We start from the raw sequence: 18,114 nt of genomic DNA on the forward strand, positions 1-18,114 counted from the left end.
AACTAAAACTGTCAGAAATTTCTACATTCAGAATTCTCGAATTCCTTAAAAAACTGGAAATAGAGCTGCCATATGACCCAGCAATCCCACTGCTGGGCATACACACTGAGGAAACCAGAATTGAAAGAGACACCCAGAATTGAAAGTGTACCCCAATGTTCATCGCAACACTGTTTACAATAGCCAGGACATGGAAGCAACCTAGATGTCCATCGGCAGATGAATGGATAAGAAAGCTGTGGTGCATGTACAAAATGGAATATTACTCGACCATTAAAAAGAATGCATTTGAATCAGTTCTAATGAGGTGGATGAAACTGGAGCCTATTATACAGAGTGAAGTAAATCAGAAAGAAAAACACCAATACAGTATACTAACGTGTATGTATGGAATTTAGAAAGATGGTAATGATGACCCTATATGCAAGACAGCAAAAGAGACACTGATGTAAAGAACAGTCTTTGGACTCTATGGGAGAAGGTAAGGGTGGGATGATTTGAGAGAATAGCATTGAAACAGGTATATTATCATATGTGAAATAGATTGCCAGTCCAGGTTTGATGCATGAGACAGGGTGCTCAGGGCTGGTGCACTGGGATGACCCCGAGGGATGGGTGGGGAGGAATGTAGGAGGGGGGTTCAGGATGGGGAACACGTATACAACCATGGCTGATTCATATCAATGTATGGCAAAAACCACTACAATATTGTAATTAGCCTCCAATTAAAATAAATAAATTAAAAAAAAAAGAATTCTCAAGAAGGACAAATTTTTTACCTGGACCTAACATTGATCTGTATCTCTTACTTAAATTCCTTGGTCAAACAACCAGCAAGTACAATCATTGCTCTACTCTACAGTTTTAATTGGGATTCAGTTCAGTTCAGTCGCTCAGTCATGTCTGACTCTTTGCAACCCCACGAACTGCAGCATGCCAGGCCTTCCTGTCCATCACCAGCTCCTGGAGTTCACTCAAACTCACATCCATCGAGTCGGTGATGCCATCCAGCCATCTCATCCTCTGTCGTCCCCTTCTCCTCCTGCCCCCAATCCCTCCCAGCATCAGAGTCTTTTCCAATGAGTCAACTCTTCACATGAGGTGGCCAAAGTACTGGAGTTTCAGCTTTAGCATCATTCCTTCCAAAGAACACCCAGGACTGATCTCCTTTAGAATAGTGACGTGAAATCCATAGTCAAAAAATATTTCAAATATTAGAACTCTTGGCATGGAACCATTTCCATCTCCACATTGTAAGCCTGTTTACCAGCCCACTTCTATACATCACAGTGACATTCAAGAAGATTGTGAGTAACAGCTAGTCATAATGATTACAGAGTTTTTAGGTTTAAGACATTTGGTATTTTGAATCTCTATAAACAAGACTCACAGTTTCATAATTTATGCAAGAAATATTATTCCTCATACCCCATGGAAATGATTAATGACCCATTAACAATAGCTGTCCCCGAAAAAACTGCTAAGAATCACATACCAACTGCTAATACAGGATGCCATGATTCTAGATCAGATAAAGGAGAAAGGTAATCTCAACCATATTATATACAGTGAAATTGTATACACCGACTCCCAGGTCATTACCACCTACTGAAAGTGAGCTACCATCCTGTTTCAAGTTGCTGGAAGCAATATTCTATCCACTCCTTGTTCCAGATGTTGCAAACCCTATCATCAGTTCTGGCCTTAGTTCAAGCTAAGAGGACTTACAGGGTGATTTAGCTTTTTATTGTATTCAATTAGTAAGATGAATCAGCACTACTGTATAGAAAAAACTCTCATATTCAATTCTAATTTATGCCTGGTAAAGGAGGGAAATGAATATCTTCTAAAAAAAAAAAAAAAAGACAAAGTGCAAGAAAAGATAACCCTGATTTTTAACTAAGAGTAATATTATCCATGTGAAGTCTTTTCTAAGTATCTAAATGGCCAGTTTCTGTTTTGACTCTTTTCCTGTCTATTCTACACATAATTATGAAAACCCATTTGCAAAACTAAGTAAAGAGTACTCACGATTAAAATTTTCTTTTTATATTATCAAGTTTTCACTTCTGAATTGATAAACCAGATTTAAATTTGTTCTCATGATACACCACCATTATGGCTGTTAAAAAATTAGTGATTGTAAGTCTGAAGTCAGATAACAGCTAAGATATTTTGTCATATATTTGAGTACCAGATTAAGAGTACCAGATAAAGCATAAATTTTTGCTCTTGGCTTATACTGCATGAGAGACATTGTTATTAAAAACCAGTTTGAAATTACTAAGAAGTAAGACAAATAAGAATCATGTAAATGCTAATGTAATACAGCTAAGAAGCAAACAAAATTTCCCCAAACCCAGAGTAAATCCTTGGCCAAGAAAACTTTCTGCCCATAATACAAATAATTATCCCAGCCTTATTAAATTAAGGAAACATAGAGTTCAGCTGCGCCTGTGTCACTGGGTTTTGTTTTTGTTTTCTTTTTCTCTTCTTTTCTTTTATGTCCTCCCCACAGTGCCTAGCAGAGCACCCTTCTCGTTATTGTTCTTCAGTTGCTAAGTCATGTCTGACGCTCTGCAACTCCACGGACTGCAGCACGCCAGGCTTCCCTGTCCTTCACTATCTCCGAGTCTACTCAAACAGATGTCCAATGAGATTGTGATGCCATCCAACTATCTCAATCCTCTGTAGCCCCCTTCTCTTCCACCCTTAACCTTTCCCAGCAGTCAGGGTCTTTTCCAGTGAATCAGCTCTTCTCATCAGGTGACCAAAGTGTTTGAGATTCAGCTTCAGCATCAATCCTTCCAATATTCAGGGTTGATTTCCTTTAGGATTGACTGGTTTGATCTTGCCATCCAAGTGACTCTCAAGAGTCTTCTCCAGCACCACAATTCAACATCCACAATTCATAATCACCCATTCAACCAAAAGTATGGAATGCCCTCTATGTGCCAGATGTGGTCACCAGAGAAAAACAGGGCAAAACAAGATAATGTCTGAACTCTCATATACTGATGGAGACTGACGTTTACAGAAGGAATGAAGCAGTGTTGTGCCAGGACTTATTCTTATGTCCTTTTTAATGTAAAATTAGGTAGATATCACACACTTTTACCAAATGTTAACCAAGTTAAAGTAGTAAACATGTTTATGAAGTATGGGAATTTTGGTTTTGTCTTTGTTTTATAAAATTATTACTCTGTATAGAGAAAATTACAAGGTGTAAAAAATTAGGAGAAATGAAAGTGAAAGGGCTAGCCAGAAAATCATAATGCAGGACTGGAGGGTTAATATCAGAAGCTCTTAAATTAGAGTCTAAGGTAACATTATTTTCAGCCATGCTTTAATGATGCCCATTTATCAAAAAGCTAAACACCACAAAAGCTTAAATAACGATAATCTGCTCATACCTATCATATAACTGGTGCTTATAATAATGGCCTTAATGCACTGTATCATTGAGGTAACCTCTGAGTAATCAAAGAAAAGAATGCCTTAGACTTCTTGAGTTTTTTAAATTATATTGCATTTTTATTCTGTGAAAATTTATAATCCATGTAAGATATGTATGACTCTTCATTAACCTGAATATTAAATTACACTTCCCAATTCTTAATTATTTTATGAGCACTCACTTTGCTTTCCTACCTTCCTCCAACACACACACACACACACACACACACACACACCACACTTATTCTCATGCTATACCCACATAGGTCACTTTTCTCTTTTACATGGTTGAAACTAACTCCATTAAAAAAAAAAAAAAAGACAAAGAGACAATTTAAAATATTTTAATAGACCATGGACCTTTGATCAAATCTCTAAAGTTTTACCAGACATGGTAGGGAAACTTGCATTTTCTTTCATTCACAGGATTACATTTAAATAATGTATAGTAGAAGAAGAGTTTTAAAGACTTCCAGAAGAAAAAGGCATGCTATGCTTATTTAAATAACATTCTGTTCACAAAACATCAAGAGAATTCATTAAAACCTTTATCACTAACAGTACTGTCATTAATAGCAAAATAATTTCTGAGTCTGATCCTATAAACCACTAAACCTGTGCCCCTCACTTGTTAATCCCTTTCAATCTGACTTGCTTTTCTGAAACTGCTCTCTCCAAGGTTGCTAATGATTTCCTTACCACCAGATCCAATAATATCTTCTAGCCCCTCATCCTTTTAAAACCTCCTAGATATAATTTATACTGATGACCACTCCCTCCTTGAAATTCTTTTCTCCCTCGGGGTCTGTGGCACTGGTGCTTCTTCCTTTCATTTTCTTCTAGCTCTGGTTCTTCCATGTTCCTTCTTGTTTCCTAAACGTAGGCATTCTTTTTGCTTTTTAGTTTGTTCACAAAGAGAAGAATGGGCATGTTTGTTTACTTATTTAACCTCAACTTTATCTATCAGTGGGCTTCCCTGGGGGCTCAGACAGTAAAGAATCTGCCTGCAATGCAGAGACCCAGGTTTGATCCCTGGTTTGGGAAGATCCCCTGGAGAAGGAAATGGCTACCCACTCCAGTATTCTTACCTGGAGAATTCCATGGACAGAGGAACCTGGCACACAGGGTCACAAAGAGCTGGACACAACTGATCAACACTTTATCTCTCAAGAGTCTCACTTGGCAATGTTATTCAACAGTTAACCTACTTCCACCATCACCTACCTGTAAGTGCTTCCTGAATCTGCAGTCTTCATTTCCAATTGCATATATGACATCAGCATTTAAATGTTCCACCAGCATTTCACATTCAATCTGTCTAAAATTAACTCATTATCTTCCTTACCAAACCAGGCCCCTCTTTTTTAACTTCAGCTCCCCCACGTTAGGGCTTCCCTGATGTTTCAGTGGGTAAAGAAACCACCTGAAAGTCAGGAGACCTGGGTTCGATCCCTGAGTTGGAAAGATCCCCTGGAGAAGGGAATGGCAACCCACTCCAGTATCCTTGCCTGGAGAATCCCATGGACAGAGGAGCCTGCGGGGGGCTACAGTAGTCCATGGGTTGCTGAGTCAGCAGGACTGAGCCACTAACACTTTCACTTTCCCCCTAGTTAATGGCATCTCCTGAAGCTGAAACTCCAGTACTTTGGCCACCTCATGCGAAGAGTTGATTCATTGGAAAAGACTCTCATGCTGGGAGGGATTGGGGGCAGGAGGAGAAGGGGACAACAGAGGATGAGATGGCTGGATGGCATCACCGACTCGATGGACGTGAGTTTGAGTGAACTCCGGGAGTTGGTGATGACAGGGAGGCCTGGTGTGCTGCGATTCATGGGGTCTCAAGGAGTCGAACACGACTGAGTGACTGAACTGAACTGAACTGAACCTCTCAGTTATCCAAGCTCCAAACCTTAGAGTCAATTCTTATTCCTCAATTTCCTTTGCTTACCTACCTAATCATTTGATTTTAAAAAAGAAAAATACAGCTTCTACCTCCTCTTACCCCGGATCTATCCCTTTGTCTCTGTTCATTCTACCTCCTCTACTTCTAACCAGTTCAGGCTTCCCCTACATTGATGCAACTGCTGTACATCAATCCTATCTCTTAATGTTTCATTTCTTGCAAGATCTAGCATAGTGATTTCTACAGAGTAACCTCAACAAATGTTTGTTAAATGAATTAAATAAAGGAAAAAGTTTTCAGAGAGCATGAAACTGTGAACAATAAAGATCAGAAAAGGTAAACTGCTAAGTTTTAAAGCCTGGATATTAAATTGGGAAGAAAGGTCTTAGAGATGATAACTTTAAATTTTTAAATATATTAACACTTTGTAGCCTGTTTTGTGAAAGAGTAAAGAGAAAAATCTGACAAATGAATTTCTTTTATCATTTTGAAAAGAAACATGACATAGTCTTAATCCTTTAAAATTCCTTTAAATTATAAAGAAATTTCACTGAGGTATTCACAATTATGATTATTCAAAATTCCAGAGGTATGATTTTTAAAATCTAGTGGCAATCTTTTCGGTATAGTATATTCTTTCATAATTTTGTTCCTCAAGCAGAATTCCCAAAGCCCTAACTTTCAGTAACTTAGATGTCAGTATGAAAAAGGTCATTTTTTTTGCCACAGATTAGGAGGTGAAAACCATTTTTAAAATAGAAATGCATACTCTCCCTTTCTGTTGGTCACTTGTTCTAGGTTAGTGACTTTTTTAAAATAATCTATTAAAAAATCCTTCTGTACAAAAATCCATAGTGAGAGTCATTCTTATCAAGATAACTTCCAGAAATTTTATGGAAGCTTCTTTTTCATATATAGCTTTAGATTTTAGTAACAGTTGGGGCTGTTATATACACATTTTTAAATGTTTAGTGACAGCTTTAGAATGGAGAGAGAGTGCTTTAAATGAATGACTGCAAAATCTTTAGAAATTTATCCTAGCCTATTATTCTCTGCATTTGGGAAGGATTGTTTACTTCCTGACACACATTTTCACATAATGCATAGAATGAAAATTCTGCATTTGTCTATCATGAGATTGTGCATTTGGCAAAAATCTGAAATGTCTGATTAATTTTTAAAAGAAGATAATTGCTACTTGAAATAAAATTATATATATTTATTATAAGAACCAAATTAAACAGATTGCATCAGTCTTCCTAATCCACTGATCAATATAGTAAATATAATATGCCAGAGCTTGAAAATTTCTACATTTCTTCAAACTTTTAGAGTCCTTCAAGTGCAATGTACATAGTATTTTGCTGTTTGCTTTGTCTCTTTACTCTTAACCTGACAACCAATTTTTCTAAGTTTGGTGATATAAGGAATCAAAAAGAAATTAGCTATGAACAAATAATGTTTTGATCTGAACAACTGAAGTGATAATTTTATATCTGAGAATTTGTAGATGATATAAAGCTTTTGACTATTACTGTATTAAACATACTTTAAAAAAAACCCTGTTGGTGGAAGATTCAGACTTCAATGTTTTCTCCAGTGGGGTTAATGAACTAAATGGAAAATATCTCATTAATTTCTTAAACCCCCCTTGTGAGGCAAGAAAATGACATTCTCGTCTAACAGCTGGAAAAACCGAACTAGTAGATGGAACTGCACTCAACTGCAAAGGAAAATAGTAGCTTTAATATACCCTGAGTTGTGGATATGAAAGAATACTGCATACATGCAGTATTCCCTCCCTTATTTTTAAGGAATCAATACCTGCTTCTTACAATTTAAGGAAAGTTAAACTCTTGGAACTTGGCCGTATACCTTTTTGCAAAGTAAATTATTGTTTCAAAGCCAGGCTGTGCAGTTACCCTTTAAATTTACTTTTAAAAAGTTTTTCCCTAATCCATACAACCTAAGATTGTACATATCATAGATTTTCAGCAAACTTATTTGTCACTTATCCTATAGCTTTTTTAAAACTGTAAAAATTCAGGAAATAATAACTCTTTTGCAATGTACATTGGGACAGTAATTGGGAAGTAACAACAAATTGAATTGATTTGTAGTTCTGCAGAAATGAATTTGACATTTCACTTACAAGTTGCAAACCAATGTATAGTTTTAAACACTTCTGAATTTCCTTGTTTTGCGAAAAAGTAGAATGTTTCACTAGAATGGAAATGCCCTCAAGTTATTTCCAGTACTGCTGTAGAATTGATTTTTCTAGTTTAAGGGAATGCCAAAGTTAGGACATATATATATATATATATATACACACACACATATATATACACACACACACATATATATACATACATATATATTAATCATTATCTATTTTTCTTAACTGGGTTTAGGACATGGCAAAACAAATCAGGAAACTATAACTTTGTTTCAATATTACCAACATAGGGCTTTGTGTAATGACTGTGACATCATGACAGTGAAGTATTCAATTTTAAGCTTTAAACCAGAGAAAGCTTTACCTTGGTATGTCCAATAGAAATACAATATGCAAATTAACCCATATTATCTGTATGCTGATTGGCTTGAGTTCCCCCGAATGTCACAATCTCACCACCCAGCAATGAGGTATTTTACTGCTGTCTGGAGATCAAATTATTGCTGTACAGAAGATCTTTATTTTTTCTGTTTCATTAACAGATTATTATAAAGCAATAAGCATGCAGGAGGAGAAGCAGACCTTTTACCTTGGGAATTAATGAAAGCATTTCTGATCATTTTTTTGGAGGTGGGGAATTGTTTAAAATCTTATACCACCCCCACAAATTCTTCTGAAATGGTAAAATAAGGAAATGTATGATTCCAGAGACACGCTTAACTACCAGGTGTCAGGCTATGTGCTGTCTCGTGATATCATCGGACCTTTTGAACGGGTGTAAGTTTTATGAATCGTTATATTCCTAGTATTTTTCTTCCGTAAAACAAAGGGGAGAAGGAAACTCACGCACAACTGCTTTAACATTACCAATCTATTGGTCAGTCGTACTTGCAAGAAAATAAAAGAAAGGCTGTTGCTTGGTGGGGTGGAATGCGAGGAATGGTCATTTAAAATTTGTGTATGCCTGATTCTACAGTCATTTTCGTCAAGGTAGAATGGACATAAATCATTTTGCAGTTTTCCTCTGAACTTAGCTTCTCCCTACTTACCGCGCATCTGCGTGCACTGGAGAACAGATGACTAACAAAGAAAGGGCTACCCTAACCTGGTTTCCCTTCTTCCCCATTGACAAGAATTTTCCTGACTGAGCTTTTTTTCTTTAAAAAAAATTTCTTTTCTTTCTTCTTTCTCTCCTCCTTCACCCCTTCCCTCCCTACCCCACCACCAGCCCCACCCCCACCCCCCCCACCCCCCCAGCTAACCTGCAAATGCAGTCAGCTGGAGAGATCATTAAAGAAGAAAGCTAAAAGAAGCTGCCAATGCTTTGGACCACCCTAAAAGAGCATGGGAAAAAAATGTTTGGGGAGAGCAGGGTTTCAGGAAGCTGAGGGCTGGGCAGGCACCCCCCAGCACCGGGATGCGCTGCCCTAAGGGAAGAGGGTGGGACTGAGGTTCTGAACTAGCCTTTCCAAATCCCCACGTCCAATGCAGGGAGGGAAAAGTTCAGAAGCAGCTACAGGGGACAAAAGCCCATTTTTACCAGTTCAACAGGACAGGACATTCAATAAACCCAGCCCGCTCTGGAAACGGGTCGGGGCTCCAGTTGGCTCCACAGAGGCAGAAGTAGCCCCTGCCGCCGCCCTCGCCACGGCAGCCGCCGCCGCCGCGGCCCCTGCGTTACTGGGGGAGACGGTGCCGCTGCGACAGGGGAGGACGCGGCTGGAGCTCAAGGAGGCTCCATCGCGCAGGCGCCGCCGAGCCCTGCCTGGATGCTCAGTCAAGGCACTAAGGCAAAAAAAAAATCAGCAATTTATAGAAAGAAGAAGCTATAGTCTGTCGGGATATCCAACACCAACAGGTAGGAGGATATACTCTCGGTTAAGTTTGGGGGGAGGGGGCGCACAGTGCTGATGAAACTGCAGGTTCACAGGGAAAGAGCCCTCCTTGAGTTTTTTTGTGTGTGGGTTTTGTGTGTGTGTGTTTTACAATAAACTGCATAATGGAAGTACATTCAGACAATGCATCTTCAGTAGGGCTTATTGAGAGCTCCATTTCTGGAAAGCGTTGCAAGACTGAGGAATATCGGACTGCGAATCACCGGGAACAGTTCCCTTGCAGCACAGAAGCAATCTCTCTCCCCATCTTCGCGTATGTAATGCATGTCTCTCTCCCCCTCCCCCTCCTCCACCCCCCCATTATAAATCCAGGGGTGGCGGATTTCAGGTTTCATAATGTTGCATGATGCGATCGGTATTTACCCGGGGATGTACCGGTGAGGAAATTAAAATCATCCAACGCAGTTTTGCCTGGGCTTCTATCAGCATATTCCAGGCAAGTGAGAAGTGGCAAAGGAAACATGCTTCGTGGGAATAACAGAGGAAACCGATTTCCCTGGTGGGGTTCCCAAACACCTAGGAGACAATGTGCATTTTGTTTTAAAATGAAGCTACTTGCGATTTGCAACGAAGATTGTCAGTATAAATGGTAAAAGCTTAATTCCCCGAGAAATACAGGTTCATGTTAAATTCATTTGAAACCAGGCAGCCAAGGTTTACAAATGAAAGTGCATTATTCCTCTGGGTGTTTCCCTGACGAGTATTTACATTAACCATTTCTAATAATCATGTGGGTTTAAAAGAGAAAAGATTTGCCAGAAATGGGGGATGGGAAGGGAAGGGAAAGACAAAAGATTAAATCAAATCAAATCCTGGGACAAGTTCCTATGAATTTAGAAGTCTAATGTTGAAATTATGCTTTAAGATGAATCAACAAATATTCTTCTTATAACATGCAGCATGAAAAGTGGCTCTAGAGTTAAAAGATGTATTCTGCAAGGGTTCACTGGATCCATATCAGCAGAGAAGCTGCTGGGAAAACACTGACAGATACTAACAGACATCAAATAAATGTGGGCAGTCTCCTGTCTCCTGGTAGCGATCTTGTAGATTCCATTGCAACACCAGTGATTAATTCCTAGACTGGCATATTTTATGCTTGGGGAACATTATATTCCTTCTCTCCTAAAGGTGCCCAATCAAATGTATGTTCTTTTAAATAGGGACATTTTAAAATTCATCTAGCTCAGAAAACTAAACAAGTCAATTCTCTGAAATCTCAAGCACAAATACTAAAGCAAATAATATTATTCAAAATTAAAACTTTATTTGCTTCCCCATAAATGAACAGCTCTATATTAGCACTGCCTGACATCATTGCTTGTTAACTTAAAAACTGATAGCTTTTTTTGTTTGTTTTCAGATATTCTGATGGCAAATCAAGTGAAAGAAAAGAGGAAGCATGACTGCAGATCAGATCCGTTCTCTTTGTGGATTACATTTTCAGTAAAATGTATGGATCTATCTTTTCCTTGTTCTTATATCTAGATCATGAGACTTGACTGAGGCTGTATCTTTATCCTCCATCCATCTATGGCGAACTATAGCCATGCAGCTGACAACATTTTGCAAAATCTCTCTCCTCTAACAGCCTTTCTGAAACTGACTTCCTTGGGTTTCATAATAGGAGTCAGCGTGGTGGGCAACCTTCTGATCTCCATTTTGCTCGTGAAAGATAAGACCTTGCATAGAGCACCTTACTACTTCCTGTTGGATCTTTGCTGTTCAGATATCCTCAGATCTGCAATTTGTTTCCCATTTGTATTCAACTCTGTCAAAAATGGCTCTACTTGGACTTATGGGACTCTGACTTGCAAAGTGATTGCCTTTCTGGGGGTTTTGTCCTGTTTTCACACTGCTTTCATGCTCTTCTGTATCAGTGTCACCAGATACTTAGCTATCGCCCATCATCGCTTCTATACAAAGAGGCTGACCTTTTGGACGTGTCTGGCTGTGATCTGCATGGTGTGGACTCTGTCTGTGGCCATGGCATTTCCCCCAGTTTTAGATGTGGGCACTTACTCATTCATTAGGGAAGAAGATCAATGTACCTTCCAACACCGCTCCTTCAGGGCTAATGATTCCTTAGGATTTATGCTGCTCCTTGCCCTCATCCTCCTAGCTACACAGCTTGTCTACCTCAAGCTGATATTTTTTGTCCACGACCGAAGGAAAATGAAGCCAGTCCAGTTTGTAGCAGCAGTCAGCCAGAACTGGACTTTTCATGGTCCTGGAGCCAGTGGCCAGGCAGCTGCCAATTGGCTAGCAGGATTTGGAAGGGGTCCCACACCACCCACCTTGCTGGGCATCAGGCAAAATGCAAACACCACGAGCAGAAGAAGGCTATTGGTCTTAGATGAATTCAAAATGGAGAAAAGAATCAGCAGAATGTTCTATATAATGACTTTTCTCTTCTTAACCTTGTGGGGCCCCTACCTGGTGGCCTGTTATTGGAGAGTTTTTGCAAGAGGGCCTGTAGTACCAGGGGGATTTCTAACAGCTGCTGTCTGGATGAGTTTTGCCCAAGCAGGAATCAATCCTTTTGTCTGCATTTTCTCCAACAGGGAGCTGAGGCGCTGTTTCAGCACAACCCTTCTTTACTGCAGAAAATCCAGGTTACCAAGGGAACCTTACTGTGTTATATGAAGGAGCATCTGTAAATCTTTAGCCTTGTGAAACACTAACCTTCTCTGCTAAGCAATTGTGGCCTGTAGCCATTTCTTGAGAAGAAAATCAAGAATGGGATCAGCAGTTATAAGGATTTGGGCAACATTCTGCAGTCTTTGCAATAGTTCACCTATAATCCTATTTTAAATCTCAGAGTGATCCTGCTGACTGCCAGCGAAGGTTTGTAATTAAGAAAGGACTGAACCACTGCCCTGAGTTTCTTTATGTGGTTGAAAACTAGATAATGAAAGTAGCAGGTGCTAAGTATCAGTGCTAAATGCTGTGTATATGACTACTTATGAAAAAACATAAAAAAAAAAACCAATTAGCATTGGACATCTTAATAAATTAAGTTGACATGAGGTAAATGTGTTGATAAAAAACTAATTTTAGAAGTTTGAAGACTTTAAAACATTTCATACTATTATTGTTTTGCAAGGACTAAAATATTTGGGGACTTAAAGTACTGTAATTCACTAAAGACATGCCATGAATTAATTGGATTATCACTTTTAAAAAATCACCTTGTAAGTTTTGGGGAGCATTCCAAAGCAGTATATTGGTTCCAATTATAGTTTACTTTTTTGTATTAATACATTACTATTTCTAAATACCGCTTTCCTTATCTACTAGTGAAATTGCTAGCATCGAACTATGTGGTTTTTGTTGATTTGGTATAAAGTTTTTTCTAATTCATCTATATTTTATGAATACTAGATATTGGTCTGGGAGGCAACATTAATGGTACCAACCAGTCACAATTGAACAGTTCTAATAATGCAGAATAAACACATGTTGCCTTAAAGGGTTATCTAGTATCTTTCATCTTATTTAGTATTGGAGCAAATTGGAGTCAGGGGAAACTGAATCAGTAACTGGTCATGGTCATGCATCTGGAAGTGCATGGACGATCATTTAACACTCTTTTTCCTTTTTCCTCACATGATTTCAAAATTAAGGTGCACATCACTGGAATAATGAAATTTTCTTCTGAGGTGTGCTACCCATTCTAGTGTGTTCTAAGAAGCAGGCAGTTGATGTGTGTTTATATTTTAAGTCGGCTGTTAAGGGGAGACCACAGCCTTAGTATGACATCTTGCACAATTTGTGAAGCGTTTATTCTACCGAAGGCACAGTCTTGTTTATACTTTCTGCACATTCAGTGTATTGGTCGTTTAAATTATTTCAGTTTTAACTTGTGAAAGCTTATAATATAATTTCTGGTATTTTAGAAATACATTAGAGTCTGTGAGTCTCATTCTTTAAGATTCAGATGTGTGAATTTCAATATAAAGTTGCATTTGCCAAAATTTACTTGTGTAGCCTGTTACTTTTCTTGAAATAAATTTTACATTTTTGGCACTTAATTTTTCTTACCAGGGAGGCAAGCACAAAATAGCAAGACTAGCTCTATTATAGTTTTGTTTTGTTTTTTATTTTTGTAGCTACTTTATATTGTGGAACTGGAAATGCATGAATGAAAGGGAGTATAAAGCTGACAAATAATAATGTCTGCAAAAGCATTATTTGGTAGCTTATCATACTTATTTATTCTTACAAGCCAGAATATTTAAAGATGTAAACCTGCTTAGCTGGTTGGTTCAGAATTTTAATATAGACATCACATTTTAATTTGGGCCATGGTGGAAATCTTGGATTCTAAATACATAACTTGTAAAAAAAATGGTTTATAATTACATTATGACAAAAACAGAAAAGTTGTTATTGCTTTTGTTTGTTTGGGGTTTTTATTTTATTTTTTTTATTGGTACCTGAAAAATAAGATTAGGAATCTAGTGAAACAGAATTATTTATTGCTACAGTGTTTCTGTAAAGAACATCAATATAAATATAAGTAAGGAAAAAGAAATAATTGAAATACTCAATGATATATGCAGTTTAGCTCATATAAGGGCCACTCAAGCCATGATTTAATAAGCACTTTGTTTGAACTCATTTTTACTTTATACTGGACCTGAGACAAAATTTAATATACAACAGTGAATTGAATCTAGCAATAAAGACCCCTTTTTAGTACTAAATTATTATCTAAAATACAATAAAGGAAATGTTATTGAAAGATATTCTGATAACATTATGTTTCCAATTCAAAAAGTTTACAGTGGAGATATAACTACCACAAGTGTATTTATAAAGAACTTTGCTGAGAGGTTCAAATATCACCAGCAATCAGGAGAAAATTCAGCAATGATTTTGAGGCCAGAGAGACCCGGTTTTCTGAACACTGGCCTCTGTTATATGAGAAAAAAATCTGAGGCATGGATTAAGAATAGGGAACTGAGGAGTCAACAGCAACAAGCAAGTGGGGTTGCCTGATTCTACCTAGCTATCTGGAATAACACATTCCAACAGCTTAGGTAAGTGATCAGCCCCAGTGATCAGTGAATAATACTGAACTGTAGTGACTCTCATTTAAGCTTACTCTTGACTAGCTTGGTATTTCAAGTCAAGGGGCAAGCAGTGGGTGAGATACATCCCCAGTTAATCATACTATTTATAAGTCAATGAGTAATGGTAGCAATCATATAAAATAAAAGTCTGCTTCAGTGTCTTAATGACCAAATCACATTATCTATTTTGGTACTCATTCTAATATTCAATATTTTGAAACAGTTGTAACTAATTCAATTTGGAAATGTTACTAATCTGCAACCCATAAAAATACATTCCCACTGGAGTTCAACTTCCTTGTGAGAAAAACCTATTATCAATAATAATGTGTCCCTCTAGGACTAATTATATCTGAGTTGAACAGGCTTTAAATTGTTTTCCTTAATAGTGGTAATGTGTTTGCATGGATGTGTCTACACTATCTCATCTGGTTCCTTTTGTACACAGTGGGTTTAATTGTGAGATACCTGGCTGGAGCTAGGCTTTCAGTTTATAACTGTGAAATCCTATGTAGATATTAACTGAGGCAGAAGGAGGTGAGTAACTTGTTCAGTTTCTCATATTGGCTCCATTTAAATAATACAAAATTAATCACAGTAATATGTCATAGCAACAAGTTACAAGTGTTACAATAGTAAATGTTTCTAAGATAGACTCGGTAATAATAACTGTAAATGGACTGTTTTCCATTTTTCCTTCAGTGCCTTATCACTTGTCTTTTCCCAGTATTCCCTGGGGTCTTTTATACATCAACTCCCTCAACTCAGAGGGAAGCCTCCCTATTCTGCTCACTGTTTCATGTATATGAATCACTGTGCTGTGTTTTGGAACCCTGAGATTGCAGTTATTAGTGCTATATACAAAGTAACAGCAAACCCTGAGTGTTAAAAGTTCTCCCATGTCCTGACTCTCCACTTCCACTTAAGAGATATTTCAATTCCTTCAAGAGAGAGGGAGGTGGTATTCTTCCATACTTGCACCTTCCTGCAACTTAGCATGAGAATGCCTGGGTAAAGTGCAATCAAAAGAAAGCACTAAAATGCCAACTCCCATGGTGCTCAAGCAAAAATAGGAATAACCCGTGAAACAGGTTACATGTCTTTCATTATGAAGGCATGCTACTCCTTCAATGTTTTTCTTATTCCTTACTGTAGATACAACAAAACTCCCTACCTCACCCTCATCAGCTGAAAAGTTTATTTGGCCTCCAAAATTTACTTCTATTGCAAATACAATGAAATGTACAATTAGAGATATATCCTTTTCAGCTAAGTCATACAATAGTGAGTTGTGTTGCAATGGGAATTACTGTAGGAGAGCTGCAAACAGAACCAAAACCCTTCCTTTCTGCGTATTCACATTAAATATATTTACTTTGTTCTATTCTTTATTCCACATATAGCATAAACTATATTGTTACTAAAGCAGAACAAAAACTCTAGCTTATATTAACTATATGAAAAAGAAAATTTAAAAGATGACAAATGGCAGTGTTTCAAATACTGGCTAAACACAAGGTGAATGGTTCCCAGAATTATGGGTTATTTAAGATTCTAAAATCATGTGAGTTTATTTTTCTATGCAAAAATGAATCACTTTCATGTTTGTTAATATTCTCTTTTAAATGCTTTTAATGGAAATTGCAGGGTCTACTAAAACAATTGTCTGTTGCTGACTTTTTTTGCTGTTGTTCTTGATTCTAAGCATGCTAGTGTTCTATGACTTTCCTAATTTTCTCACAAGCTTTTTTTAATACTAAAGTGATGGAATTGCTCAATTTTGAGGCACAAGTTCAAAATTAGTCTATACAGTGGTTCAAACTAAGGTAGCATTTGGAAATGGCTGGATTATTTTTTATCATCAGTCGAAGCAGTCATAAAAGCTAAAGGGCTATTGAGAACTGAAGTGATGAAGAAAAGATTGTTTGGCTAACTCATTTTGCCATTTACTGCACTGTAACAAGCTCTAAAAAATATATTTAAACCAAGAGGCTTTAAATTTATAAAAGGATTATATAAACAAGATCTTGTTTTTAAAAATAGAGAAACAAATTTTTCTATCATCCCCTTTTGCTAAGGGGATGATGTCCATTACTGCTCAAAAAGCTATTAAAGCCAGTTTTCCTCCCGCCAAATTAGGCAGTTAATACAGGGGCTGGAGCGCTTAAGGCCCCAGAAGAAAGTAAAGAGTGTGTTTCCCTCTGAGTGACTGTGGGAAAAAAAGGCCTTAAAGGAGTCACAGGTAGTTTGGGGCTTGAAATTATTCACACCCGGCATTCTTTCTGGTACCTCATCATCCTCAGAAAGACACAGGGTCTTGGCTTAGAGGCAGAAAACAGTTCTTTTTTTAATCTGTGTGTTTGGAAACTTATAGATTCTTGATACAAGTATTAAAATTGACATTGTAATGCATGTCCTGAATTACTGGGTTTTGAATAGACAATAAAATATCATTTAACTTATATGGATGTTCAAGATCATGTTAATAATGATCATTGGGAAGTAAATCATTTACTATATCATGGGGGAAAGTTATTATATTATTTTAAAAACTTTAAAGCTGAACTGATAATTGAGTTTCAACTAGCTAAAGGTAATTGGTTGTTTCTTTTCATAGCTTTAAGAAAGGAAAAATTGAACTAGATGAAAGAGAAGTTTATTTTTTCTCCTCTATCCAAAATGATGTTGAATTGAGAGATTTCATTTTCTTCAGGAGAAAAAAGGAAATTTTTGATCATTTTTAGTAAGCATTTTTACTTAGACATAATTCAATTCAGCAATCATTTATTGTGTGCCTATTGCATTTATGATCTTGGGCAACTTATTTAATCTTTCTATGTCTCCTCAAGGGAAAAGGGATAACAGAACATACATCCTGGGGTTATGGAAAGGATTCAACGAGGGCATCCTTATGAAGCCCTTAGAAGGAAGTCTGGCATCTTAAATAAATTTTAATTTTTACTGATTCATAGTTCACCATCTACCAGCAGAGAACAAATTATGAGACAATGTGATAAGTGCTGTAAGAGAGATATGTGAGATAAGTGTAAGAGAAACACAGACAAGCAATTAACTCTGTGAAGATGGGAGAAGGAAGGTGAGATAGAAGAGGTAGCAGCTGAACTCAGTCTTGAAGGATAATTTTAAATTTATCTACTTGACAAAGTTAGGAAAGCCATTTCAGAGACAGGAAATAATAAAATGAGCAAACTGTAGATCAACATAAGGATCCACTATTAATCAGAAAAGTTTAATGTGGTGTGGCTGAGCCTTTGGTGCCTGGAAGAGGAGGACCACAATAGGAAGGAGATTAAAAAGCATAAGATTTGGAAGTTCAAGTCCTTATTCTATATCCCTTACTATCTTTATGATCTTAAAAACAGTTTATTAAACTCTTTGAGTCTCAATTTGCTCACCTGTAAATGGAATAAGTAGCAGCAATCACAATATTTTTGAAGATTGTGCTTTGAAGATCAAAAATGAGATGATAATAATAATTAAGTACTTTGTGCTGAAGACAGTTTTAAACACTTTTCATATATGAATTCACTTGATTATCACAATAAGCAGATGCCGTTATAATCTGTACTTTACAAATGAAGAAAC

The 18,114-nt window shown here is 37.2% G+C and overlaps 1 protein-coding gene across 7 annotated transcripts; it reads left to right on the plus strand.

Annotated features, from left to right (window-relative positions):
* The first annotated feature begins 7,472 nt into the window (after window positions 1-7,472).
* On the plus strand, window positions 7,473-16,188 carry GPR85 (G protein-coupled receptor 85). Of its 7 annotated transcripts, none has more exons than XM_010804195.4 (4): window positions 8,791-9,393; window positions 9,569-9,683; window positions 10,794-10,883; window positions 11,995-12,083. In XM_010804195.4, exons 1-3 carry the CDS (start codon window positions 9,021-9,023, stop codon window positions 10,834-10,836), a joined length of 531 nt encoding a protein of 176 aa, XP_010802497.1. In that variant the 5' UTR covers window positions 8,791-9,020; the 3' UTR covers window positions 10,837-10,883; window positions 11,995-12,083. The 7 variants fall into 7 exon arrangements, with proteins under 7 accessions (XP_024846295.1, XP_059741418.1, XP_010802497.1 ...); XM_010804194.4 differs by having other exon boundaries at window positions 8,794-9,393; window positions 9,566-9,683; window positions 11,995-16,188; XM_024990527.2 differs by lacking the exon at window positions 8,791-9,393 and adding an exon at window positions 7,473-8,312 and having other exon boundaries at window positions 9,566-9,683; window positions 10,794-16,188.
* The last annotated feature ends 1,926 nt before the right edge of the window (window positions 16,189-18,114 follow it).

The sequence above is a fragment of the Bos taurus genome, chromosome 4 (genome assembly GCF_002263795.3).
Source record: "Bos taurus isolate L1 Dominette 01449 registration number 42190680 breed Hereford chromosome 4, ARS-UCD2.0, whole genome shotgun sequence".
NCBI classification, from domain to species: domain Eukaryota; kingdom Metazoa; phylum Chordata; class Mammalia; order Artiodactyla; family Bovidae; genus Bos; species Bos taurus.